At 37.5% G+C, this 27,297-nt stretch overlaps 4 protein-coding genes across 14 annotated transcripts; 3 read left to right on the forward strand and 1 right to left on the reverse strand.

Moving 5' to 3' along the window:
* The first annotated feature begins 3,301 nt into the window (after nt 1–3,301).
* LOC127813864 (UDP-glucuronate 4-epimerase 3-like) lies at nt 3,302–5,401 on the forward strand. The gene has a single exon (XM_052354960.1). The coding sequence runs from the start codon at nt 4,006–4,008 to the stop codon at nt 5,314–5,316; it is 1,311 nt and encodes a 436-aa protein (XP_052210920.1). The 5' UTR covers nt 3,302–4,005; the 3' UTR covers nt 5,317–5,401.
* Nucleotides 5,402–7,396: 1,995 nt separating this feature from the next.
* LOC127814185 (uncharacterized) lies at nt 7,397–26,112 on the reverse strand. Of its 11 annotated transcripts, none has more exons than XM_052355503.1 (11): nt 25,452–26,012; nt 23,018–23,672; nt 19,031–19,123; nt 18,566–18,935; nt 13,954–14,059; nt 13,640–13,762; nt 12,809–13,026; nt 9,645–9,788; nt 9,058–9,275; nt 8,222–8,480; nt 7,397–8,089 (listed from the first exon to the last, which is right to left on the reverse strand). In XM_052355503.1, exons 5-11 carry the CDS (start codon nt 14,027–14,029, stop codon nt 7,958–7,960), a joined length of 1,170 nt encoding a protein of 389 aa, XP_052211463.1. In that variant the 5' UTR covers nt 14,030–14,059; nt 18,566–18,935; nt 19,031–19,123; nt 23,018–23,672; nt 25,452–26,012; the 3' UTR covers nt 7,397–7,957. The 11 variants fall into 11 exon arrangements, 6 of the variants coding, with proteins under 6 accessions (XP_052211463.1, XP_052211462.1, XP_052211467.1 ...); XM_052355502.1 differs by having other exon boundaries at nt 13,954–14,154; XR_008026300.1 differs by lacking the exons at nt 18,566–18,935; nt 19,031–19,123; nt 23,018–23,672; nt 25,452–26,012 and having other exon boundaries at nt 7,397–7,586; nt 7,870–8,089; nt 13,954–14,265.
* LOC127787637 (uncharacterized) lies at nt 15,868–16,767 on the forward strand. Its single transcript, XM_052315697.1, has one exon. It carries the CDS (start codon nt 15,868–15,870, stop codon nt 16,765–16,767), a length of 900 nt encoding a protein of 299 aa, XP_052171657.1.
* LOC127787638 (uncharacterized) lies at nt 16,774–17,385 on the forward strand. Its single transcript, XM_052315698.1, has one exon. It carries the CDS (start codon nt 16,774–16,776, stop codon nt 17,383–17,385), a length of 612 nt encoding a protein of 203 aa, XP_052171658.1.
* Nucleotides 26,113–27,297: the final 1,185 nt, after the last annotated feature.

Consider the following 27,297-nt stretch of genomic DNA (forward strand, 5'->3'; position numbering starts at 1 on the left):
AAGATTAGAATTGTTGATGAGTTTAATAAGTAGATAGAAATAGGGTGAAATACATATTTTAATTTTTATATTTATATGTTTTGTTTATTTAGATACTTAAATTTTTTATTGTCTCAAAAATATCCCTAAACTTACAATTTCAAATCAATCACATCGCTGAACTTTTTATTATCAATTATATTCTAAATTTATTATTTTTAACAAATTTGTCAATGTGTGCAATTGACTCGAAATTATATAGTTCAGACGTGTAATTGAAACAACAAAAAATTTAAAAAATACAATAAATTGGAAATTGCACAGTTCAAAAGTGTGTTTGAAATAACAAAAAAATTAAGTGTAAATGAAAAAAATGTATAGATACATAAAGTTAAAATATGTATTATCTCATAAAAAATTATTTGAAATAATGTGATTAAGTCAGTTGGAAGGACTTATGGATAATTCTTCATTGGTAAGAAATATGTCTATAAATTAATTTCCAATTATAAAAGCATTATTGTAGTGTCATTTTAATAATATGTTTTTATATAAAAAAGGTGAAAATTTAATTATATTTTACTAGAAAAATCAATGAAATCTTGGTTTAATACAAATCCATAACTTAAAAAAAAAATTATTCATGAGGAAGAGTAAAAGTTCAATTTACCTAAATTAACTTAATCGAACCGACTGAACTTGTTGGTTTGGTTCGATTTTTTTCTTGCACCGATTCGGTTCGATTAATTTTTCTCAAAAGTTTAATTTTCAATTTTTGATTTGATTTTTTTGGTCAGAGTAACCGAACTGACTAAATTTTAAAATGTAATTTTTTTTTTGCTTTTCTACCGATTAATTCAGCTTAAAATGACATTAGTCTACTGGTTAATTTAGTTTTTTTCTCTCTCTCTTTTTTTTTTTTGTATTTTTCAATCTAATGAATTTAATTCAGTTTATATGGTTTAAATTCGATTTTTTCGATTATCGGTTAGTTTGATTTTTCGAATTCATAAGTCAATTCAATTTAATCGATTTAGAGATTTCGGTCATTTCAGTAACTAAACCAATTATTTACACACATTTAATTATTCACTCAATTTAAACATTTCCTTGAAGTCACTCCAAGTTGGGTATAGAAAATATTCTAAATTTGATAAAAGCCATGTATGAATCAAAATAATAAAATTGTATAAAAATACATTTGCATATTCTTTGCTTATTGTCCAAAAAATCATTACCTTTTAGGTATGAATTGAGTAAATTCATAAACATAAGAAATCAATGGGTACAAATTCCTGTGTGACCTTGACACGTGTGTTCATTTGGTCCCGACTAAATCAGATTGGGTCAATTCCATACGAAGATTGAGATTTGAAAGAATTTTGGATTAGTTAGGTTCCATTCTCATTATTATTATTTTTAAGTTATTTTTAATTTTTAATTTTTTAAAATAATGAAAATCTATTCTCTTTGTTATTTTTAAAAATATATTTTTGGAAATAAAAAAAAAATTGTAAAGAAAACTCAAAACAACAAAAAGTTGTTTTGAATATTTTCATCTAAAACAAACTCTAAACTCAAAACACATTTATTTATTTATTCATATTTTATTATTGTAATGGAAAAAAATATTACAAAATTCATTAAATTTAAAATGTATATATTTTTTAATAATATATTAACATTAAATATTTATAATTTACTGAATAATCAAATTTATTGAATAAAATATTATTAAAAAATTATTTTCAAAATTTCAAAGAGACACGTTTTCTAATTTTCTATTTTGAGAAATAGTTTTTCAAAATGAAAAAAAGAACGTATTTTCAATTTTTTAAAAATAGACTACCAAAACAGAAAACTGAAAACGAATTCAAAACTCAAAACTGAAAATTGAAAAGTAAAGAGAACGCAGTCTAAGGGTTTGAACCGAATTGGTGCTAATTGATTTTGAATTTTTTTTCTTGTTTTTTAATATAAAAATTAAAAAAATATTATTAACTAGTTTACAGTTTAACAATATATTATATGTATAATATATTATTAATAAATGATATTATTTATTTTAAAGTGGTTTTTGATTTGGGAACGGATTGGACCAAAAATCAATTACAGTAAAAATGTGAACCGAAGACTAGACTGAATATTGATTGGTAATTTGTTTTCAAAATAAAAATAAAAATAAAAAATGCACATTAGAAGACAATGTGAATAAAAGGGATTAAGGTTAATATATTTAAGGGTAAATTGTAATAATTATCTTTGAAATTTAACAATTTAATCTTTTGGTTGTCAATGACTTTTGGATTCTAATCCCTTTTACATTTGGGTTTGATCAAACTTCGATGAATTTATGAGTTCTCAAATCAAACCCTTTTGCATCTAAGTTCGATTAAGAACTCAAGAGAACTTAGCCGAGTTCATTTGGCTTTGACTCCAATCTAGATGTAGAGGTTCAATAAGGTTTGAATTAGACCTTTTGCATCTAGGTTCTAATCAAACCCTAATAGGGTTCAATCGTTAAAAATTAAGAGAGAAATAAAAATAAATAAGAAGAAGAAAAGTTACCTCATACCAGACAACAACATAATGGTAATAGTGATAGTTGTACAAATGATAGTGAGAATAAATACGATTATATTACACAAAAAAGAATAATACAAATCTAGCTCAAATATAATTTATTCAACTCAATTATTCATAAATAAGTTCATTTCACTTATATATAAGTTTATTTATAATTCAATTAAAAATAATTCATTGTTAGTTTAAAAAGATATATATATATATATATAAAATTTTATCCACTTAACAATGAGCTCATTAATTATTTATGATCCTCTTCTTTTTACTCATAAATAAGATGGTTCCCAAATAAATTTATCTCTTATGTATAAATAAATTTAAATTAAAACAAATCGAGTTCAAATACGGAAATTTATTCAATAAAAAATTGAATGAAATTCAAATAATTTGAAGAGTTGGCTCGCTAACAAACCAAACTTAAACACTTTAAAAATGTAATGAGTTAAAAGCTCAAATCTTAATTATATATCTGCAATATAATTTTTTTTTTTTTTTGTTCTCAAAACTAAAATGATTTGAGACGCATCATTTGGAAACTAAAAAAAATTGAAATCCCCAAAATCTCTCAACACTTCCACTAATGGTGGAATTTAGGGAGCCCTCATAATTAGCCTAAGTTTGCTCCACACCTTGGCTCCATTCCCAACAAACCTCCCAAAAACTTCAACTTTGGGGAGAAGAAAAAAGAAAAACCTTTTGGAGCATCAATCCCAAATATAGATCTTCCACCCAGAGGGAGAGCTTAATTATTTCATGGAGGCCTGAATTCAAGGGCCCCCAACCAACCCAATCAATCCAACTGAATAATAAGAGGAAAAAAATAGAAAGAAAGAAAGAACCCAATGAGTAGATTTAGATACCCTTTTCCTTCTTCTACCATTCAAATTCCTTTCATTGATTAAGGTTTGATTTTTTTTTTCTTTTTTTCTTCTTGTTGTTCCTCCCCAAAGTTAAAGATGTGGAAAGCCTAGTGTTTTTTACACCTCTATTGACTCCACTTTCTTCAAATCAATCAATCAATCTCTCTATCGCTCTCTTTCTCTCTCTATTTGACCTTCAAATCCAGTCTTCTTCCTCTCCAATCATCCAAGTCTGCATCTTTTCTCGGATGCAAACCCACCCAAGTGACCAAAATCCAGAAAAGAAGTAGTTTCTTCCAAGAAACCAGAAGATTCCACTGAGAGAGAGAAAGAAAATAAAGTAGAACACCAACTATCACTTTCTTGCTTTCTTCCTTATCTTCCTCATTCTTTCGATTCACAGCTCAACCAAACCAATCTCCTGAGAAATAAAGGGAAACTTCCCAGACCTCATCGAGAAGAAAACCCACAGACCGAGAAGAAGAAGGAGCCGCAGACTTAGAGGGACGAGAAGGAGAGGAAGAAGAAGAAGAAGAAGAGGCCCCCAGATTTTCCCAGCCGAGAAATTTTTTCCAGGAAAATGGGGCAAATGTCCCACGTTGACAACATCCCGTCAACCCCGGGAAAATTCAAGATGGAGAAATCGGCGTGCATTCACAGAGGGAGGTGGCAATCGTCCATTGCCAAGCTCACCTTCTGGTCCTTTGTCTTCTTGGGCTTGATCTTTGTCTTCTTCTTCCGGTCACCGTCGTCGACTTCCCCGACGGCCGCCGATCTCTCCCGGCGCTCGCTCAGCACCTACTCCTGGGGCGGCCCGGCCTGGGAGAAGCGGGTCCGGTCCTCGGCCCGGGTCCGGTCCCACAACGGCATCTCCGTGCTGGTCACCGGCGCCGCCGGGTTCGTCGGAACCCATGTCTCCGCAGCCCTGAAACGGCGCGGCGACGGCGTCCTGGGCCTCGACAATTTCAACGAGTACTATGACCCGACCCTGAAGAGGGCCCGGCAGGCCCTCCTGGAGCGCTCTGGCATCTTCATTGTGGAAGGAGATATCAACGATTCAGCCCTTTTGAATAAGCTTTTTGAGGTCGTGGCGTTTACCCATGTCATGCATTTGGCTGCTCAAGCCGGAGTTAGGTATGCCATGGAAAACCCTAGCTCTTATGTTCATAGTAATATTGCCGGGCTTGTTAGCGTTCTTGAGGTCTGTAAATCTGCAAATCCACAGCCTGCAATTGTGTGGGCATCTTCAAGTTCTGTGTATGGATTGAACACAAAAGTGCCCTTCTCAGAGAGGGATAGAACAGACCAGCCTGCAAGTCTATATGCTGCAACCAAGAAGGCTGGGGAAGAAATTGCACATACCTATAACCATATATATGGACTTTCCCTAACTGGATTGAGATTCTTCACTGTTTATGGCCCTTGGGGAAGGCCAGACATGGCCTATTTCTTCTTCACGAAGGACATTCTGAGGGGGAAGCCAATACCCATCTTTGAGGCACCTAATCATGGCCAGGTGGCCAGGGATTTCACCTACATTGATGATATTGTGAAAGGTTGTTTGGCGGCACTGGACACCGCGGAGAAGAGTACCGGTAGTGGGGGGAAGAAGAGGGGGCCTGCGCAGTTGAGGGTTTATAACTTGGGGAATACTTCCCCTGTGCCCGTTTCGGATCTTGTGAGCATCTTGGAGAGGCTGTTGAAGGTGAAGGCCAAGAGGATGATCATGAAGTTGCCTAGGAATGGGGATGTGCAGTTCACGCACGCCAACATAAGCTCGGCTCAACGGGAGCTTGGGTACAAGCCCGCCACTGATCTGCAGACAGGTTTGAAGAAGTTTGTGCAGTGGTACATCCGTTACTATGCTTCTGGCAAGGAGAGCTCCCAGTAAGACAAGACAGACTTCCATTCAATTAATTGTGCGGTAGGATGTTTCGGGTTCTTGTTCATTTTGATTCATATGATTGTTTTTGACCTGCCTCTGTTCTTTGCTTCCATGTAATTTCCTAGTGATGCCATAGCCATTACAAGGGGGGGGCATGAAATTCCAATTCCATGTCCATGATGAAGAAGAAGAAGAAGAAGTTTTTTTTTTTTTTTTTTAAGTTTTTGAGGTTGTTAGGCATCATCGTTTTCTGCCAATTTTAAGCTGTCCTAAGAGACCCACCAACCAACCAGAACCATCGTCAAATTCAAATTCCCAAACAATGTACTTGGTGTAGCTTTTATCATTGTAGAATTCACGACTGACTGAGAGCATTTGCTGATTGTTGGACCTGTAACATTTCTCTATGGAATTCCAATAAAATAGCAAGCAATAGTTTTAGATTCCCTTATCCATCTTCTGCAGTACTTGACTCTCTTTGTGTTTCTATGGAAGATATTTAATATCTTCCGGGGAATGCTGCTTCTATATTGGATTTACAGATTGAAAGAACCTTTGCTGTTATTTGGGTTCATAAGCTCTTTAAACGTTCATTTACTAGATCTTCTGTTTGGTGTCTTTTGTAGGTCTGTCTAGTTTTGTTTGTGTACAGTAGTGTTGGAGACCGATGAAACCTACACTACTCTCCTTGTACAATAACATATCATACTAAGGTTTTATCCCATTATGTGCGATTGGCTGGGTAGGTGAATTCTAGCTCTCTATTGTGCCTCGGCCATTCTTAACTTATTTCTGATGTTAAAACTAATTGCTAACAGAGAAGATGTGATTCCAACTGTATTCCCATGTCTCCATGGTGATGCCCCATTAACTTGTTTTGGTTCTTCTCAAGCTGACTTAAATCATAGGAAGAAGGACAATGATTAGGAAACCTAGTGGGTTTTCTAATCCAATTGAGGTGTCAAATTTTTATTGGTTCAATAAATAATAAAAGTTAGATATTAAATATTAACTGCTAAATGTTAATTGTGTTCAGATTTCCAGTTGATATATATATATATATGTATTTATGGTGATGCCCAATTAACTTATAGAAGGAACAATGATTGAGTTACTCGGTGGATTCTCAACTTAGTAATTTACTGAAACTTAACCAAAATAATTTACTAAATTGAGTTTGTAACCCATTAAAATCCCCAAACTTTATCCTTAAAAGGAGTAGACCATCTTATTCTCAATGTGTAAATTTTATCATTTAGATTCAGATTCAGACTTAACTGGCTGCCTCTGCCTTTCTTCATGATAGAGATTATCATGTCAGATTTTAGAGTTGGAGCCATATGCTTGCATCATAAAGCAAGTATTTCTTGTCTTTTAGGGGGGGGGGGGGGGGGGGTGTTTAGATCTATTCATTTGGATGTAAAACATTATTATAATCGGAAAATATTACACTACACTAAGAAGAAAATCGAGAGAGCAATTCAATTGTATGATCATTTCAACTTCACGGGTGATGGTAAATTCCATGGCCGTTTCAATTTCACGGTGATGTTTCAATTGGTAACAAAGGGCTCCATTGATGGTGATAGGCTACTGAAGCCAAAACCAAACCAAGCTAACCTAAATCGGGTTGGAGGAGAGTTTATGTAGTAGATAAAAGTGATTATTGACTGTGATTTCAATCATTAATTATAAGGGTGTGAAGTCAGATTAATGAAACTGGAAGATCGGATTCAGTTTGATGCTGGTTCATTATTTGACAAAAATTGAAATTCAGTTCAAGCTCGATTTAGGGTGTTAAGAAATCAAACCGATCCAAAAACTTGAACTGAACTTTGAAGACAAATCCAAGTTTAACCCTTTAGCATAGTATTAGAATTCTTAATTATATTAAATATATCTTACACAATGCTAAACAAAGAGAATTGAATTGGGTTTTGGGTTCGGCCCATTTTAGAAACTGAGTTTAAACACCTCTAATCAATTGCGTAGGCCCCACTTTCACTACTACATGGGCTCTCTATTCAATTCAACTGCTTCCTCATGATTTTGAGTTAAAATCACACTAAGAATAGAAGGCCCGTGCTTAGAGGGAAAATCAAAGTGCGAAAGAAGGCTCCTTTAACAGAGAACAAGAATGAGCAGTAGTGTAACTTACAAGGAATATCAGCCAGATATTGTTCTGGCATTTAGGCATCTCAATCTGGACAGAGAATGGCAGAGGAAAAGTATAGATTCTTACAAAAATGTTGCACCACTGTCCGTCCACCAACACGCTACAAAAAGCGAAGAAGATCAACAAGAATAAAAGAAAACATGGTCAAAGAAAGGCTTACAGTTATAAAAACCAATCCAAATCCCAACTCCTTTTCTCCTTTTTGCTTATCCAGTGGAAACTAAACCAAAATCCATGACCTGTAAAAACTATTTTGAGTTTCTCTTGTTAATTCCATGAGAAAATTAATGTCCACTGGTAGGTAGGGTAGTGGTAGTGATATGCCTAATATAAGGTAAGGAAATTAATGGCAACAGGATTAGAAATCGACACATAAAACTGACCATATCAAACAATGGCGTGCCGGCTATACCCCTCTTTGAATGGCTCGCGCAGTTCCTTCTTCTACCGAATTCACCTAATCGAGTTGAATTAAAAATCATACTTTGTCCTTCCACTACTCAAGATAAGGCATAACATATCGGAAATGCCAGAAGGAGAGGAACTCAGAAAGTTCCAGGACTCTAGCATCAGACGTTTCCTAGATCCCTTGAAATGAACAACCTGCATGAGTTCAGAATACACCCCTTAAAACAATTAGAACGAAACCCAGGTGAGGTAAAACCATCTCTCGAACACATTTGTCTATAAAGTTTGTCATAGGAACTGCATATTTAGTTATCTATCAAAATGTACCTTTACATCTAAAGGCATCCCGTGAAATTGACCAGCACCTTCTGGTGGTGTCCAATTGTAAAGGGTACATGGTAAGAAAAGCACTGAAACACCACCAATTTCTTCTAGAAAAGCTCGTGGCCTAGTGAACCTTTTTGCATCAACGGAAGGGTGGGATTTCACAATCCAGGCAAGGGCTAATTGATCTCCAAGCATTCTAGAGGCTTTCATGTACTTGGAAATGTATACCTTGAGTACTTCTTGTAAGAAAACCATTGCCCTGCAGCCATATTAACATCATTATTGCTTCAGAAAAGAAAATGATATTTTTGAAGGTTACTGTAGAATTCCCGATAAGTAAGGAAGTAGACAAGCACATAGTGGAATAATTGCTCATTCACAAGGCAGAAAAAGGGAAAGTGAAACGAGAAAATGATTCCCCATTGTCACATGTTCTTGTTCCCTGTGGGTTGGATTCTTTTACTCACTTGTGTGCCAGTGGGACAATGGATACCAATTGAGATCCACACAGGCAGTGCGGAAGGAAAAATTTATGGATGGAAGGTGGTGGGTGATAAATGCAACTAAAGGACAAGATGTTTCGGGGTGGTAGTGGTGGCTATTAGGTATTCCACTTTCTCCGCTTGTTGGTATTAGCAGGACTTGGTTTTCTTCCTCAAGAGTAGGACTGCCAACCAAATAGAGTAAGAAGGGGAAAAATTGGTCAAAAACCAAGAATTCATTGTACATATGGGTTTTGTTAACCCAGCAACCAAACTCACAGAGATTCTTGCATGTTTCTGTTGCAACAAACTCAAGCATAGACAAAACTCAATATGAACTTGCACAACATGCACCTTTGAATTCCGTAAGAGGTGCCCCTCACTGCAATAAATCCTGAATTTAGAGGTTGATCTTTGTTATTCCGAAAAGTGAGTGCCACATCAAAATTTGGGTAGTTACTAAAAATTTGCCCAAGGTCATCAACTACTGCTACATCTGAGTCAGTAAAGATGTAGTGATTAATACGACCCTGCCTCTGGGACTGCTCTTTAAGCCTTGCTTCAAGAAAAACCTGCCACATTGTGAAATTTGAGTTCCAAACCATGAGGATGCTCTGAACTACTTGTTTCACTAATCTATGTATCCTTGCAGAAGCCTAAAACTGATGAACAAAAGGGAAAAGGGTGTAGCTTATCACTTCAAAGCACTTAAAAGACCAAGAAATCTGAAATCAAAATTCTTAAACTAAAATCAAGAAAGTCTCGAGTCTCAGCAGGTTATCTAAATAAGAGTGAAAGGAAAATTTTAACTGAGATATTTATTAACACTTGTTTAATAACAAATTAGAAACAAAACCATGGATAACATATATAAAATACGATAGCCATGTATAAAGAACCAAAGAATGTTTAACCCATTAACCAATGCAATGTGTTCTTACAATGTATGATCTGATTCTTTGAAGCATCAACTTGTCTCGCGAATATTCACCTTTAATTGGATAAACAGTGACCCTGTTTCTGTGCACTGGAAGCTTAGATGCTGGATCTGTAAGAATTATTATGTTGCTTTGGGGCATTGTCACCTGCAAATGGCAAGAGTACACAATGTTGTAAGAGCCCCAGTTACTTGAGATTGCAACTAAAAAAGTTTATACATCCACAGAAAGAACCTCGGTACTAATGCCGTTGAATTCCATTTTCACTTTGGTTGTTACCAAGAAATACTTTGCAGTGGCTACTGGCTAGATGTCACGGATTATTGCTCTTATTTTATAGACATGTTGTAGTTTCCATGTAAAATGGAACAATCCTTATAAATAATTGCAATTGCAGCTAAATCATGAAACTTATAATATAAGGAAATCAGGGAAAACAGACTATTGATATTTTCTCATGCTAAACAGATTATTGACATTTACTCGGGCTATAAAAGGTGCACAAATGCTACCTTACTGATGAACATGTAAAGCACTGCATATATGGCACAGCAAACCAGAAGATGTAAATTACTTAAGCACAGCTAAAAGAGAAAGGGGAGATAATGAATAATTTTCACACAAATGAAGCTGAAAATGCCACCATACAGATGATCCCCAAAGCACCCACATTATGTGGGAAAAGCAAGTTGTAAGCCATGAATTACTCAGAATGGGAGTCAAGTTCGCAGCACAGACAGGGTAATCTTTCAGAACGTAATTGACGTATATACAATTTATTATTGTAAAGTTTGTTTTATTGTGTAATTATTGGTAGAGACATTTTGAAACTTTTATAGTAATTTCATGCGGTTGTCATTTTATATGATGCTTTAGAGGTTTCATGAGCCAGCTAACCAGACAAACTAGCAAGTTTCATATATCCCAAGTACAAGAGAAGAAACTACAACTGCAGCTGCTGCTGCTATTATTATTTTTATTAGTTTTTGTATTGAATAAGTTCTTATGGCTGTCCATAATCACATTAGAAACTTTCTGTTTAAAATTGTGTAGGAGGCTGAAAAGAAGCTAAACTTTCTCATACTGGTCCAAATCCTTTTCTTCTTTATGTGTGTTGGTGCATGTGTTAGGTGAGAGGACAAAGAACCCCCAAGAAGATCCTCAACCTAAGACAAGAAAGTGAAAGCATGTGCCAATAAGCATATAGAGAAGGAACAAAAAAAAAAAAATACAAAAGAACAGCTACAAAAGCAACAACAACAACCACAAGCCTTAATCCCAACTAGGTCAGCTACATGAATTCTAGACTTTCATCCATCTCTACCCATGGTCATATTCTCTATAAGGCCATTATATCCTATGTGATGTCTAAGGGTGATGATATGTCCTTTATAACTTGTATATAAGCAATTCGAGCTAAGGACTTCTCTAGGGGCTCTGTCATAGGCTTTTCCCAAGCCTATAAATACCAGTGTAGATCCTTATTTTCCTTTCTCTTGCTTTAACTAGTTTTTCAATATACATATATATATATATTTTATATATCTTATGAGTCGAGTTATTGATATAAATTTTCATAAGCTTTTGACTTGACTTTACTAACAACCTTCTTTGTTTCCCTTTTTTGCTAAAGTACCTATTTAGACTTTCTTCTTTATGACATGCATGTAAAGTCTGCAGCAAGCTCTCTAAGTTTTAATTTTTTTCTTGTACCATTTCATTCCACCACCAAGCTTCTTTCTGGCTTGGAGGTTTCTCTTTGACTCTCCTAGAATCATTTTTTTATTTCAAATAGCAAGAGCCATTTAATCCACATTTGTTAGCATCTCTTTCTGCAGACCAATATCTTCTTTTTCCACATACTTTTTCCCTGAAAATATATTACTTTTTACCTATCCCACCATCTAATTCCTGGGCTTCATTTTTTGTATTAGTTTTCCTCAATTTTTTTTTTATATGTGTCAAAAACCATAAGTCTATGTTGAGAGGTTAGGCATTCTCCTGGTATAACTTTACAGTTTTACAATATAAGTTGTCATCTTGTCTCATAAGAAAGTAGTATATTTGAGCGGTTGAGAAGCCATTTTTATATGTGACCAGGAGTTCATCCTGTTTCTTGAACCTAGTATTAGCCATGATTAGCTCATATGATGTGGCAAAATACAAAATAGCTTCTTTTCACGTTATTTCTTTCTCCAGATCCACATCCTCCATGTACATCTCCATACCCATTCACTTCTCTACCAACATAACTGCCACTTCCTATAATGATTTTCTCCTATTCCTTGCACTAACCCCTCTAAAACCACCCAAAATTTGTCTTTATCTCTTCTCCTAAACCAACTTGTTGTGCATACGTACTAAAAATACAATAATTTCTTCTACTAGCACAAAAGAATAGCTGGAAAATTGAATCATGTTGAAACCTTAAACGTGGAGTGATGCAGTGTTATCTAACCAAGAGAAACGTAGAACAGTAATCTTCCAACTTTGACTTAGATCAAAGAACTAATGTTACTGCACAAATCTATATCATATATACAACATAACTATGTACAAAAGAAAAGAAAAGAAAAGAAAAGCAGAAGTACTTTTAGGATTATGTACCCTAACATCACACGTCTGAAAATTTTCAACCAAGGCATTTTGAAGCAGGAGCAAATCCTTTCCTTGTGGAAAATCACAGTATGTTATATGTTAAACCCAGCAGAAGAAGAAAACACAGTTGAGCAAAGCACTGGGCCAACTAAGTTTTCAAGAGTTTCTGATTCCTCAAACGTAAAACAACCAGAATAAAAGAAAATAAAGAAAAGATGACAAATGTTTCAAAACTTGACTGACTTTCTACAAGATCTTACAGATGAATATGGTAAAAAAAAGTAAAAAGAACGCCTAAAATTGACCACTAGTCTCTTTCTTTTTTTTGGCTAAGCACTGCTCTCTCTCTCTCTCTCTCTCACTTTTCCTTTTGTAGCTGCAGCATATCAGCTGTACCTTATTAAGTTAGGTATTGAATGAAATGGCTGCCAGTAGGGATCTGAGATTTTATATTCCAATAAATGTTTCTAGAAATGCTACTGCAGTTCCTACTTGTGCTTCCTCACTATATAAAATACGGAATATGATTACATTCCTGCTTATTGCAAGGAACTTTCATTAAGAATTACCTGTATGAAGTTAATAAAGACGTTCAAGATGGCCATTGACCTTTCCACTTTATTATATGAAACGTTTCCAACAGTAACCAAATGTTCTGATCCACCACTCAACAGCCTATCAGTGTTGGAACCATAAGCGGCAAAGACTGTAACAAAAGCAATGCTCTCTCCCAAATTAGAATGCTCAGAGGAAGCTGAATAATGTGTTCTATTAAGAGCTTTGATGCCTGCAATCAATTAAAAACAAGAGATATGAAGGGAAAATTCATGAAAAAATAAGTGACAGAAACAGGACTCGGATCCAAGATTTGGATGCAACTCCGGAAGCCTAATAAACATGGCATGACCAATTCTCAGATATAAGGTATGAAAGAGCATAACAACTATATTAGAATTTAGAGCAATAATTAATCATTTTACAGTGAAGAATCAGGCTATCAATGGCTATATGATATATAAAGACATTTTAACTATGAAACATAGAAATAATAACCATGAATAGGAACATAAACTGAATGCTCATATAAAAATGTTCGTTGCTACTTGCAAGTCAAAATGGACTGGGCATAAGAAAGATAACCAAAAGGGAAAATGTGATAGGTCACAGGGATAAACCATAAGGTACAGAAGAGGGAAACTAATAGCCAAGTACACCCTGAAGCCAATTACTTCAAACTCATATAAGCAGAAAATTGTTTCAAAAGAAAAACAAAATGCTTGAATATTCACAGCAGAAGAAAGACATCACTTTAGGATAGGTTACTTAATTCCATTAATATATATGCAAACTGTATTATCATTATTATAAGAAGAAATTTCCTAAATGAGATTGAGAAAAACCTTGGCATTGCAGACGATCTTGCAAACCTTCACCAGCAGCAGGTCCAAGAACAAGATGATCAAATTTCTTGGTTTGTCTTTTGTGCAGATTTTCTATAGTTGAATCTTGGTGCAATTCAAAAACTGAGAAAGAAGATTACTTTATGTTAGGCATCAGACAGAGGCTGAAAAGGAAATACATTCAGTGAAAAACGAAGAAGAATTTAATGTTTAGTGATATAGTAATTAAATTAGCCAACCCCACCTAGTGGGATTAAGGCTTGATATGTTCTTGTTGTTGGCACGGTAATTAAAGAAAGGTAGAGAACAATCACCAGAAAGTATATGAGGAAGGAAGAAAATGAGAGGAAGGCATAAAAGGAACCGACGCCATCCATTGCATAGTCTCATTTGTAAGGAATTCCTTTTGAGATCAGCTAACTGAGCAAGATTTGTGAAGATAAACCAGTCACCAATAATGAAATGTATAAGCTTATTCCTTTCTGCTACTAATAGTATTATGCTGGATATATTGACTGCGGAGCAAAGATATAGACAAACCACACATGTTAATAAAATATCTACCACAAGATAATCAACTCATGTCATGTATAAAATGCCAGAGGACAGGGGCGGATCCACGTGTGAGCTGCCCTGGGCTGAAGCCCAGGGCAGCCCACAGCAAAAATTAAATTGTAGGGTAAAATTTTTGATTATTTAGTCTTAGCCCAGCCCAAACTGAGTCCAGCCCAAATGAACATCGCTCTGGTTCTGCATTCTAAAGCTCGATTGAGCGAAGGTTCAAACCAGAAGCACCCCCAAAAATGTTTTATATCCGGTCGGTTTTATATATCGGTACCCAAAAATGTTATGTACCGGCATCATGTATCGGTATGATTGTATCAGTTTTAATTTAATTTAAACCGATACATAGTAACCGATATACTTCCTATTTCAACTACTATATCGGTATAACTGTATCGGATGTAATTTTACATCTACCGATATATAATGTATACCAATATATAATATATACGAATGATATGTCGGTATATCCGATTCAAATTTAATGTATACCGATACATATTAACTGATTTACAACCAATAACAAATAATATATTGATGTCGGTTAACTATATCGGTTTAATTTTACGTAAACCGATATATAATAACCGACATATCTTTGCGCGACCGATATTGTGAAACCGATATAACCGATGATAACTAACTTTTTCTACTTACATCCAACCGATGTTATTTTTTTTTCTAATTTACAGGAAAGGCGGCTCATAGACCAATATTTGTACCTGTGATGTATGGAGGTCGGTGGGATGTTGATAGAGGGGAATATAAGTACGTGACCGATAAATGTTGTTGTGTAATACGTGTGCATCTAGGCTTCACATTCGACCAATTTGGTAAGTTCCGTATATAGAAGGTTCAATTTTAGTCCTGCTGAGAAGTCGGTTTGTGATGAAGTACAAGTTTAGGACTCTAGATATATCGGCACCACCAATGCAGATTCAAAGTGATATGGATGTTGAGTGCTTTATAGTTGAATGCTCTCGGATAGAATCCAGAAGCTCATTGTGTGTTGATTTTGTGGACAAATTAAAACCGAGTACACAGCCGAATGAAGAGGTTGCAGAGAATCAAGGATGCACTAATTTGCCGGTGATACGGTTGGGCAGCGATAGTCCAATATGGTCGAACAAAGAGGCCACAAGGAACATGAATATGGATGGTTTTCACCACGATGTTAATTGTGATGATCCTGTGGATGAGAATGGGCTCGAAGAAGTCAATTGTTATGATGGTGGACATGGTGCTGAAGATGTTTTTAATTGTGATGATGCAAGAGCAGGGTCTGGAGAATTAGAAGTTTTCAATGGGATTGATGTTGAAAAATTGGTCCATATCGATGTACAAGTTGGTGATGGCGCTGAGCAGCCTACTTTTCTCCCATCTTCGAGATTATCAAGGGTTAGTTCGGGAACATCGTCTCAGGTGTCAGAAGTTGAGTTAAAACCAAATTTTTGCTTCAAAATCTGAATTGCATCAAAGGATGAGTTTGTTGGCATTGAGAAATAATTATGAATACAAGGTGGTAAAGTCAACTATGAAGGTATTGTACATGAAGTGTAAGCACGATCAGTGTCAATGGCGGTTGAGGGGCAACAACGCTTGGCACTTCTTTTGGTTGGGTAGTCAGGAAATATGTAAATACTCATTCATGTTCATCTTCAATAATGCGGCGTGGTCATTGCCAAGCGAAGAGCAGAGTAATTGGTTCTCATGTAAAACCCTATTACATGGATGTGAAGCGTATTCATAAGCCTAAGAACATTATCAACGATATTCGCAAGGAATTTGGGGTGAACATAAGTTATTCAAAGGCATGGCGATCGCGGGAAAAGGCTTTGGACATGATCCGGGGGGGTGCAGAGGAATCATTCCAGTTGCTGCCATCTTATCTGTACATGTTGAAGTTGAAAAACCCTAGGACGATTGCTGAAATCGAGAGTGACAGTGAGAGCAGATTCAAGTACCTATTTATGGCAATTGGTGCATGTCTTGCCGGATTTCGTAGCCAAATGCGGCCCGTAATTGCGGTTGATGCTTGCTTTCTGAAGGGTAAATATCTTGGTAGTTTGTTTGTTGCCACATGCAAAGACGGTAACAACAATGTATATCCTATAGCATGGGGAGTAGGAGATTCCGAGAATGATGCCTCATGGGAATGGTTCTTCACAAAATTGCGATCAGCAATTGGCCATGAGATACCTGATTTGGTATTTGTGTCTGACAGGCATAAAAGCATCAGTAAGGCGGTACTGATGGTTTTCCCTAATGCACTACACGTACATTGTATATATCACATTGGCCAGAACGTTAAAGCTAAATTCAAGCATGAAAATGTGCATGCTTTGTTCTACAAGGCAGCGAAGGCTTATCGAGAATCAGAATTCCATGAATTGTTTAACGAGCTCGAGCGATATGATCCAACCGTCGGCACCTATCTAAGAGAGGCCGGCTTTAGTCGTTGGGCACGTGCCTATTCGGATGGGAAGCGGTTTGATATAATGACGACAAACATTGCAGAATGCCTCAATGCAGCTTTGGCGGATGCACGTAAATTGCTTATTTAATGTTTGATGGAGTATATTAGGAATATGCTGCAACAATGGTTTTATGAGAGACGGGGTCATGCTAGTAAGAAGGATGGACATCTCACCTCTTGGGCTGAAGGACAAATAGCCAAAAGATTTGCATTATCCCAATATTGGCTGTCAGAACCGATTGATATGTATAGATTCAATGTCAAAGATGGTAACTCCGGTGGCATAGTAGACTTGAAGGCGAAAACTTGCACATGTCGGGTGTTTAAATTCGACAAATTGCCATGCGGACATGCCCTGGCTGCTGCACGTTCACGTAATATTGACCCATACACTTTGTTGTCCGCATACTACCAAACAAAGGCTCTGTTGTGTGCCTATGCCGATCCGATTATGCCGGTGGGCAGTCAGGCCGATTGGATCGTACCGGACAAAAGTGCATCTGTTAATTTACTACCTCCGGCAACTAGACGCCCATGTGGAAGACGCAAGACATGCCGAATTCCTTCCGCTGGCGAAGAGAAGAGGAGGGTAAAATGTGGTCGTTGTGGTCAAATTGGCCACAATCGCCAAACTTGCTCAAATCCAATAAGTCTGGATGAAAAAAAGGAAGGCAGCAGTAAAGGTGCAAGAGTGGATCACGTTTGACTCGTCTGACACATATGCTTGTATTGAACCCATATATTTGCTTCTTTCACCAATGTTGTAATAAATATTTAAATATACATTCAAATATTTAACAACCATGGAGCATGTATCATTGCAGTATTTAAAAAGAAATTCTATGGTGATCGATATCGGTTCTGACATATCGTTATCATCACCATTTATGTAAACCGATGAAACAAAATTCTGTATGGAATCCGACCATCGGTAACCGACACAATATATATGGAATCCGATATATTAGCATTAATATCCGATCTATATTAACCGACACATCCATGTCCTAACACTATCGATTTTAAGACACCGATCTAACAAGGAACACGTTTAATTTATAATTAAAAACCGATATCGGTTATATACAGACATGCAAAATTATGTAATAGGGTATTGGTTCTTATGTATCGGTCACGTTACCGACGAACGATAACCGATTATGATGAATGAGGAGGATATCGGTTTGGTTTGTTTGAATCGATCATCGGCCGATATTTTGCAAACGAATAACCTTTGCATTAGGATCGGTTCATATAACCGACGTATGTACCGATGAAATAGAATAAAAAAGATATCGGTCATTTACATCGGTATTTGGTCGATATGTTGAACCGATATCGGTATAGCTATTTATTACCTACTTAGGTTTCATAACCGATATCAGTGCATGTATATTTAAATTCTCCAATCATATTACAATAATCTATATGCATTTATAGTTTATATTAAATTTAAATTTTTATTACAATAAGGTAAATTTACAGTTATAATACAACTATGTTCAACGAATGACAACAATCATTGCAACTATTCCAATAACCTGTACACAATATGTACTATGCAAAGAATGTAAATTTACAAGTACAAATATAATTGTTAAGTTTTTATTTCTCTTTTTGTCTGTTTTATCTGCAATCTTGGCTGCAAAATCCCTTGCATCCAATATTGCAAACGTATAAAGCTCCCAAGCCATTCGAGTTCTGAATTTTGAAGCATTTGACTGGGTCATTTCTACAATTGGTTTGTTGTGGGCCATTAATTCCATCCACTTCAGAACAAAAATCCCACAATCACCACCCCTGCCAATTGTAATCAAGTTACAAAAATCAATAGGCATCACAATCAAAACAATTTTAAATAATAAAATTAAATTAATGTTGCTTACCCAGTTTGCTGCGGAGCGTCCTCAATCTTTAATTCCCATTTATCCTTCAGAATAAATCCAGGTTTCAAATCTCCGTATCCACATTTTGTTAGAAGTTTTGGTATCATCTCTACCATATATTGAAACTTATTTTCATAACCAATAGGTTTGGTAGAGGAGTAAACATGAACACGTTGAGCGCCCAAATCAACCCTAACCAGAACCCAGTGATTATTATCGATGTTTGCAGGGCAGAGCACGTTATCAGCGTTCAAAAAAGGGTTGGAGTAACCTGTCTCATCGCCCAAAAAAATACAACAGGGAGGTCGTGATCACCCCACGTCTTCCATTTGCCAGTCTTATAAAGATCCCAATCACTTTTCAAGGCTTGCTGTGAGAGGTCAAAACGATAAATGGTTAATTTCCAAAATAAACAGTTAATTCCATATAAATATTGGGATATATATTGATTTTTGTATAACTTACGACAAATGTTGTATCAACCAATGTTAACTCTTTATTGTAAGTATGTGATTCCTTCATTCTCTTGTTCAGCATGTACACGTAGGCGTCCATGTGCTGCAAGGGCAAGGATTTAAACATAATATCATAAACACATATCGTTTATAAATAAATGATCGTAACAGATATCGAATACCGATATATAAGTACAATACATCCGTCGGTAACATATATCGGTCATTAACCGATATATGAATACCGATATATGAATGTCGATAAAGGTGTCATAACCGATATATACATAGCAATACAGACGTCGGTAACATATATCGGTCATTAACCGATATATGAATGTCGATAAAGGTGTCATAACCGATATATACATAGCAATACAGACGTTGGTAACATATATCGGTCACACACCGATATATGAATACCAATAGCAGAATTACTACACAATTAGAGAATTACTTACCTCAGATTGGAGCCACTTGTCCGGTCTGGTGAATGTTTCAAAAAAGTCCTTATTCATTGAACAGCAGGTTGCGATTATAGTTGATGTCCAACTATTTGGCTTTTTCATATATTTTTCAAAGGACTCCCAAATAATACCAGTTGGAGCACTTATGTCTAGGGGGCTCAGCTTGTCAAGCTTGGAGGTGTATGTGGGTGGTTCTTTGTCCTCCGTTTCAGCATCGGGCTTCAATATTGATTCAATTAGCCTTTTTCTTTTCTGCCCCTTCTGCGTACGTCTCTTTTTATACGTCGCCTTAATAAGACTTGTTGGACTGACTACTTCTAAGGACACATCCGTCATACCCTCCTTTTTCTCCTCTACATTCTCCGTCTCCTTCTCATTCTCCACCTTCTCCGTCTCCACATCCTTCCCCATCTCCACCTTATCCCCCTCCTCCACCTTCTCCACGTTCGGCCCCTCCATTTCCAGCCCCACCTCCACCTCCTTCCCCACCTTCACCTCCTCCACCTTCGGCCCCTCCATTTCCAGCCCTGCCTCCACATCCTTCCCCACCTCCACCTTCTCCAACCCTCCACCTTCTCCACCTTCGGCCCCTCCATTTCCAGCCCCACCTCCACATCCTTCCCCTCCTCCACCTTCCCCCCATCCCCCACCTTCTCCACCTCCATTTCATTCCCCTCCCCATCCCCATTTTTCCTCTCCCCCATAATCTCACCTTCCCCCGGAATATTTTTAACAAATCCATAATGTTACCTATATCCCTCTTCACCTCCATCTTCATCATTCCAATCTCTCTATTCACCTCCATTTTCATCATTCTGATCTCCATTTTCAAATCCTGAACTTCCCCACTAACTTCCCCAATTTCATTCTTTATACATTGTAAATAGTTCTTTAAAGTTTTTATTTTCTTCGGCTCCACAAGCATTTTCTTTAATTCACCACTTCGTTCTTCTTTTTCTTCTGCTTCAAACCACATTTTCACCCATTCCTTCTCCTTCAACGATATTTTCTCCTCCTCCCCTTCTTCTTCTTCAGCTTCTTCTTCTTCTTCAACCTCCACATCATGTGCGTTGTAAAAATAATCTGCACGCATCTCCTCTTCTGTTGGCACCATATGGATAACATTTTTTTAAAAATTCCAAGCTTCGTAATATCTTCTTGGGAGATCTTCGAAGGATAAAGTTTCCATTTCTTTATTCTTTGAGCTTGAGGGCCTTCTCTTATTCTTTTCACAATTTTCAAGTCAACCAAATGTGGCATGACCTCAAACAAAAAGATCTGCAATTGAAAAAAAAGAACGATTTAAATTAGACACATCGGTTATAAATATCGGTTAATAACATACATATCGGTTAAATAAATCGGTCAATTACCGATATTTCATAACCGATATCCACATTTGTATCGGTTAGTCCACATCGGTTCTCGACAGTATATACATATATATTATAAATATCGGTTAACCAAGGACATATCGGTTAAAAGAATCGGACAATTACAGATATAGTATAATCGGTATCTACCTTCGTATCGGTTAGTACAGATCGGTGTTCCACCGATATATCGGTTAGTCCATATCGGTTAATAACAGACATATCGGTTCACAATGACACTAAATCTCTATATCTCTATATCACATAATAAATCAATACCTGTATGGTAAGTGGGAAACCTCCAATGGAATACGTCTTCTTCTTAGCGTTCTGTTTGAACCCATTCAATATGCCTTTTCTGGCACTCTCTGTAGTTGTGATAAAGGAGTCGGTTGTCCAAGGGAATCGGTTCAACTCATCCCAATGAGTGGCCAGGTGAAAATACCTGATATCCACCTTCGTGGCATGAGCCTTGGAATTTATTTCCCACATCATCATCAGATATGATATGGATAGGAGCTCGTCATCAGAACACTCCACCTTTCCGCTAACAATATTCTGATGAAACACCTTCATTAACCTCGACCCTGAAACCCCAATCTTTTGGTTGTAATCGGGGAAAAACCTGGCAAATATTTGTGGGGGCTCCTTCAACATGATTTTTCGCTTCGCTGCTTCGCTGTTGCCAAACTTCAACCCCGTGATCAGCGCAAACTCCTCCCTCCAAAATTTTATTTCCTGACCTCTGACCCTGAAGAACAATGATCCTTCCTCGTCTGTCTTTTGCAACAGGCTTAACAATAGCCTGTGGACTAACTGAATGCTCCAAGTTATTCCATGTACCCCATATACAATCTGGCCAAAAGCAGATGCCTTAAACTGTTCCTCCAGGCGAGGATTCTGCTTCAGTATAGTCCGAATGCCATCAACGGTGCCTTCAAAATGATCATTTCGCGTGACTCTGGCGGTGAAATACTTGTTGACCTCCAAGTCCTTATCCCTTGCCGTCTTCTTCTCCGTGTTATTCGCCGAAGTTTCCATCTTATCACTGTTCTTCTCTCTCAAACGACACACGACGTGAGCGCGCCATCAGAAGCAAATAATAGCAATGATCCTTGTCGATGTAACCTCTTCAGAACTTCAATATCAGGCGCAAATGGGAAGCAAGAGCGACGTCGATGTTGGAGCAGTCGAAGTGCAACCAAGATGATGAAGAGTCCCGTTTTAGCGGGAAGGGCATTTGTGTCCAGTAAAAAAATAGTCCAATCGATGGGTGTATCGGTCAGTGCATATGTCGGAAAAAATTCAAATTTTTTATTGATATCGATAAATCGTATCGATATCCAAACCGAACCATCTTTACCGATATAATATAAACCGATGTGGCTATTAGGATATCGGTTACGATATATTGGTAAAAATCAATGTATGTCGCCGATATCGTTACGCCGATATCACAAAGTCCAGCGATGTCGGCAACGTTTATCGATTACAAACCGATGTGGTTTAACCGATATTGAAATATTTAAGTGAATTTAATATTAAAACGGTTCACTTCCCAATGTCTACACCGATAGGACACGTTGGCGACTGGAATTAAATGCATTCCTATCTATACTCAACAGATATCAATAATGATGTCCGTTGCAGACTTCCCAATACATAATATATAACCAATATAATATCGGTTACTTGTATCGGATTTAAACCAATACAAAGTAACCAATATATTAGTTGATGTATATCGGTCACTATGTTCGGTTACTTAACCAATATGTATACACCGATATTTAAATGGTTATGACGAAAAAATTAAATATATGTCCGTTGCACTTCCCAATGTCAGCACCGATTGTACATGTCTGGTCTATAAATATCGGTCACCGATACGACAATATAGAATGATGTCGGCAACATGTATTGATTATAAACCGATATTGTTTAACCGACCTCCTTCGTACATGTTACTATCAGTGCGAGTATATCGGTAACTTAACCGATATTTAGACACCGATATTTAAATGTTTAACGACGATTTTTTAAATATTTGTCCATTGAACTTCCTGATGTCAGCACCGATAGGACGGACTGCTCTATAAATATGGCTCTTATCACGTTTGAGAAGAACAAAATCGAGAATTCGGGAAAACGGCAAACCTTTGAAGACTTTGGAGATCACCTTAAAGACGTTGTTCCCCAATGATCTGAAACAGAAGCCATGGAAATAATCGCTTTCTTCGGGCTTCTCGGAAGCTAGAGCCAGGTTCATTAACAAACAGTTAGTGATTGCTCTGACCATTCTGGATTCTTCAACCTCCAAATACATTGCCAAGGTAATACTTTGGCAATGTATTGGGAGTTGAATAATCCAGAATGGTCAGAGCGATCACTGTTTGTGAATGAACCTGCGCTAGCATCTGAGAAGCCCGACAAAAGCGATATATTTTCTGGCTTCTGTTTCAGTCTCCCAACCATTAGCCTTCTGCCTTCTGTTTCACTCTGAAGACGTTGGAGATCAACTTGGATAAGGTTAGTGATTGCTCTAACCTTTCTAGGTCCTTCAACCTCCAATTGCTAAGGCAATACTTTGGCAATGTATTTGGGAGGTTGAATGATCCAGAATGGTCAGAGCAATCACTGTTTGTGAATGAACCTGCGCTAGCATCCGAGAAGGCCGACTCTGTAGAAGAGGGACCTGCAATAGAGAGAGACAAATTTTTTTTATTTATTTTTATTGAATTAATGATTTGTTAGTCCTTCTGTAATGTTATTTGTGTATAAATATGAAGTTTGTGTATAATACGACATTACTCTTTATCGGTCAAGTACTTATATGCGCCTCTATCAGCATTATATTCCCACCGACCTCCATACACACATGAGCTCTGTAAATTAGAAAAAAAATAACATCGGTTGGATGTAAGTAAAAAAAGTTAGTTATCATCGGTTATATCGGTTTCACAATATCGGTCGCGCAAAGATATGTCGGTTATTATATATCGGTTTACGTAAAATTAAACCGATATAGTTAACCGACATCAATATATTATTTGTTATTGGTTGTAAATCGGTTAATATGTATCGGTATACATTAAATTTGAATCGGATATACCGACATATCATTCGTATATATTATATATCGGTATACATTATATATCGGTAGATGTAAAATTACATCCGATACAGTTATACCGATATAGTAGTTGAAATAGGAAGTATATCGGTTACTATGTATCGGTTTAAATTAAATTAAAACTGAGACAATCATACCGATACATGATGCCGGTACATAACATTTTTGGGTACCGATATATAAACCGACCGGATATAAAACATTTTTGGGGGTGCTTCTGGTTGAACCTTCGCTCAATCGAGCTTTAGAATGCAGAACCAGAGCGATGTTCATTTACATACCCATTACGTAGTCATTACAAAAAATGCATCGAAGAGGGTAAAACACTCTGAAATTACCTGCAATGCCTTTGAAGGCGAAGACCGACGAAGAAGCAGCAACCCTAGATGCTTAGAACAGAGGATGAGCGAGAGAGATGACGAAGAGGACGAGCGAGAGAGATGTTTGGTCGGCGGGCGATTGGGGATGTGCGTGCGAGAGGAAGAAGACGAAGGGGATCGTAGGCTGATTTAAATCGGGGGCATTTTAGTCCATTCAACTTTCAAAAGTCCTAGTTTTGCAAAAAAAAATTAAGAGTCTGCAAAGTTTTTTGCCGGCAGTCCTATTTTTGCAAATTTCCCAAGAGAAGAAGGTTCAATAAGTCTGTTCTTTCTTCATGGTTAGGTTAGCAGATCAAACCAAACAGAAAAATATAAGCAAGCTTTGAATAACAGAAAGGAAGTGGAAAAAGGAGATTCATAGTGCGGGTGACAACAAGGGTTGAACAATTTCAGGAAGAAAGGAAAAATCAAGCAGCTCAACGCCAACTCAAAGGTGAAAAAACAGCCCGCCCTTTTTTGCTGCTTTTTTCTCTTCTTCCCTGAATCCCTGCTTCATTTGTGTTTCTTTCCGTAGATTTTCTGGTTTTTCCTATCTGGTTTCCAGTTGATTCACGCCGCCGGTAGAGTCGCCATTGCCGAGTTCATCAAGCTCCGGAAGGTAATTTGATTTCTCTGATATCCTCCTCGGCAGGATTGCCGATCTGTGCTCCCAAATTAACGTTGAAGCTAGGATTCAACGATTTTGTTTCTTGAACAACCTGTATTGTTTGACGCTCAATTGAAATCGTTACTCCAGTTCTGTCATCAACGATACTTCTACTTCTTAGGTTTTGAAGAGTAATTAGAGAGATAAATGTATTGAAGGTTAATTTGGATCGGAGGTGTCTATAAATTTGGGAAGTTTGTGAAATTCGATGAAAATGTTGATGGCTGAAGTACTGGTTTGAATTACAGAGGAGAAGAGGTGAATGATTTGGCCTACAGAAAGAATGAGGAAGTGAGGAGTAACCTACGTATTTCTGTTGTTATTGTTGTTTTCATGTTGTGCGCATATAATTGTAATTGCACTCAGATATGTGCATGCTTAAAAAATAGCAGAGTATTTTATGCTTCCCTTCACTCCCATTGATAAAGAGACCCAAATTATTCAGTTGAGGTTGTTGCATTCAAGATCTCACCCTGTCCTCTGGCATCAGGGGCGGATCCAGGAATTTAGGTTGGGGGGGGCTGAAATTTAAAAGTTAATGTAATAAAAATTTTATGTAACCAAAAAATTAGTACAATGTTGTTGTGTCGTCCTAAATTCTAACAATGTTTTTCCTTTCTTCGTAGAAAGTTATTGTTTCGTCTTAAATTTAAGATACATAAACAAAAAATAGCACAATTCAATAATTGAACAATTAAAATATTTAACTCAAAATTTGAGTCAAATGCAAGGCAATACAACTGTATTTCTAGAGTTTAAACAAGAGAAGACAAAAGTATGGTCGATGCAAATATTCAATTCAAATATTCAATAACAGATTCATAATAACAAATTCCAGGCTTCCAGCCATGCCAATTCCTAAGTTCCTAACTAAATGCAGTAGTAAAATAGGCAAACAAACACAAAATTAGCAGAAAATCACTTAAAAGATGTTGAAAAATGCTGAGACTTCAACAACAAATCAAGCACAAATAAGGAACTGAAAGAGATAAAACATACCTGGAAAAAACAAGAGAGGGCAGCGAGGGGGTTTGGGGGAACTGAAAGAGATAAAACATACCTGGAAAAAAATGAAGCAAATCTGGGTTTGGGGGGGGGGGGGGGGGGGGTGGGGTGGGGGGTGAAAGCGAAGACCTGAATCAGAGGGCAGCGAGGGGAGCAAGAAGGCGAACCCGACCGGCCGAGCGAGCGAGGGGGCGCGGGGCGGGAGGGCGGAGCGAGAGGCAGAGAGCGAGGGCAGCGAGAGAGGCAGAGCGAGCGAAGGGCGAGAGGCAGCCAGAAGGCCGAGGCCGAGCCCGAGCGAGAGCGAGAGAGGCAGAGAGCGAGGGCGAGAGCCGAGGCGAGCGAAAGCAAGAGAGGCAGAGAGCGGAGGGCGAGAGGCAAGCGAGAAGCGCCGAGGCCGAGCGAGAGCAAGAGAGGGCAGAGAGCGAGGGCGAGAAGCAGCGAGGGCGAGCAAGAGCAAGAGGGCCGAGGCGAGCCCGAGCGAAGAGCAAGAGAGAGCGCCAGCGAGGGCGAGCGAGAGCAAGAGAGAGCCCAGAGAGCGAGGCCAAGCACGAGCGGACGAGCAAGAGAAGAGGAGGCAGAGAGCAAGAGGCAGCGAAGGGTGAGCCGTGAGCGAGAGCGAGAGCGAGAACGAGTTCGACAGAGGAAGAAGATGAGAAGGGTTTGCAGGCAAGTGGGCTGGGCTGGGCTGGGAAAATTAGGGTGGGCTGGACTCAGTTTGGGCTGGGCTAAAACTAAATAATCAAAAATTTTACCCCTACCAATTAATTTTTGCTGTGGGCTGCCCTGGAATTCAGCCCAGGGCAGCTCACACGTGGATCCGCCCCTGTCCTCTGGCATTTTATACATGACATGAGTTGATAATCTTGTGGTAGATATTTTATTAACATGTGTGGTTTGTCTATATCTTTGCTCCGCAGTCAATATATCCAGCATAATACTATTAGTAGCAGAAAGGAAAAAGCTTATACATTTCATTATTGGTGACTGGTTTATCTTCACAAATCTTGCTCAGTTAGCTGATCTCAAAAGGAATTCCTTACAAATGAGACTATGCAATGGATGGCGGTTCGGTTCCTTTTATGCCTTCCTCTCATTTTCTTCCTTCCTCATATACTTTCTGGTGATTTGTTCTCTACCTTTCTTTAATTACCGTTGCCAACAACAAGAACATATCAAGCCTTAATCCCACTAGGTGGGGTTGGCTAATTTAATTACTATATCACTAAAACATTAAATTCTTCTTCGTTTTTCACTGAATGTATTTCCTTTTCAG

This window comes from Diospyros lotus, chromosome 12 (genome assembly GCF_014633365.1).
Source record: "Diospyros lotus cultivar Yz01 chromosome 12, ASM1463336v1, whole genome shotgun sequence".
Lineage (NCBI taxonomy): Eukaryota > Viridiplantae > Streptophyta > Magnoliopsida > Ericales > Ebenaceae > Diospyros > Diospyros lotus.

What these genes read in the sequence shown, in the direction of transcription:
- LOC127813864 (XM_052354960.1), top strand. Translation starts at nt 4,006, where the DNA reads ATGGGGCAAATGTCCCACGTTGACAACATCCCGTCAACCCCGGGAAAA.
- LOC127814185 (XM_052355507.1), bottom strand. Translation starts at nt 14,029, where the DNA reads ATGAGACTATGCAATGGATGGCGTCGGTTCCTTTTATGCCTTCCTCTC. An exon ending in AGATCGTCTGCAATGCCAAG is followed by an intron (nt 13,027 to 13,639) that starts GTTTTTCTCAAT and finishes AATTGATTGCAG; the next exon opens with GCATCAAAGCTCTTAATAGA. An exon ending in GGATGCCTTTAGATGTAAAG is followed by an intron (nt 8,090 to 8,221) that starts GTACATTTTGAT and finishes GAACTCATGCAG; the next exon opens with GTTGTTCATTTCAAGGGATC.
- LOC127787637 (XM_052315697.1), top strand. Translation starts at nt 15,868, where the DNA reads ATGCGGCGTGGTCATTGCCAAGCGAAGAGCAGAGTAATTGGTTCTCAT.
- LOC127787638 (XM_052315698.1), top strand. Translation starts at nt 16,774, where the DNA reads ATGGAGTATATTAGGAATATGCTGCAACAATGGTTTTATGAGAGACGG.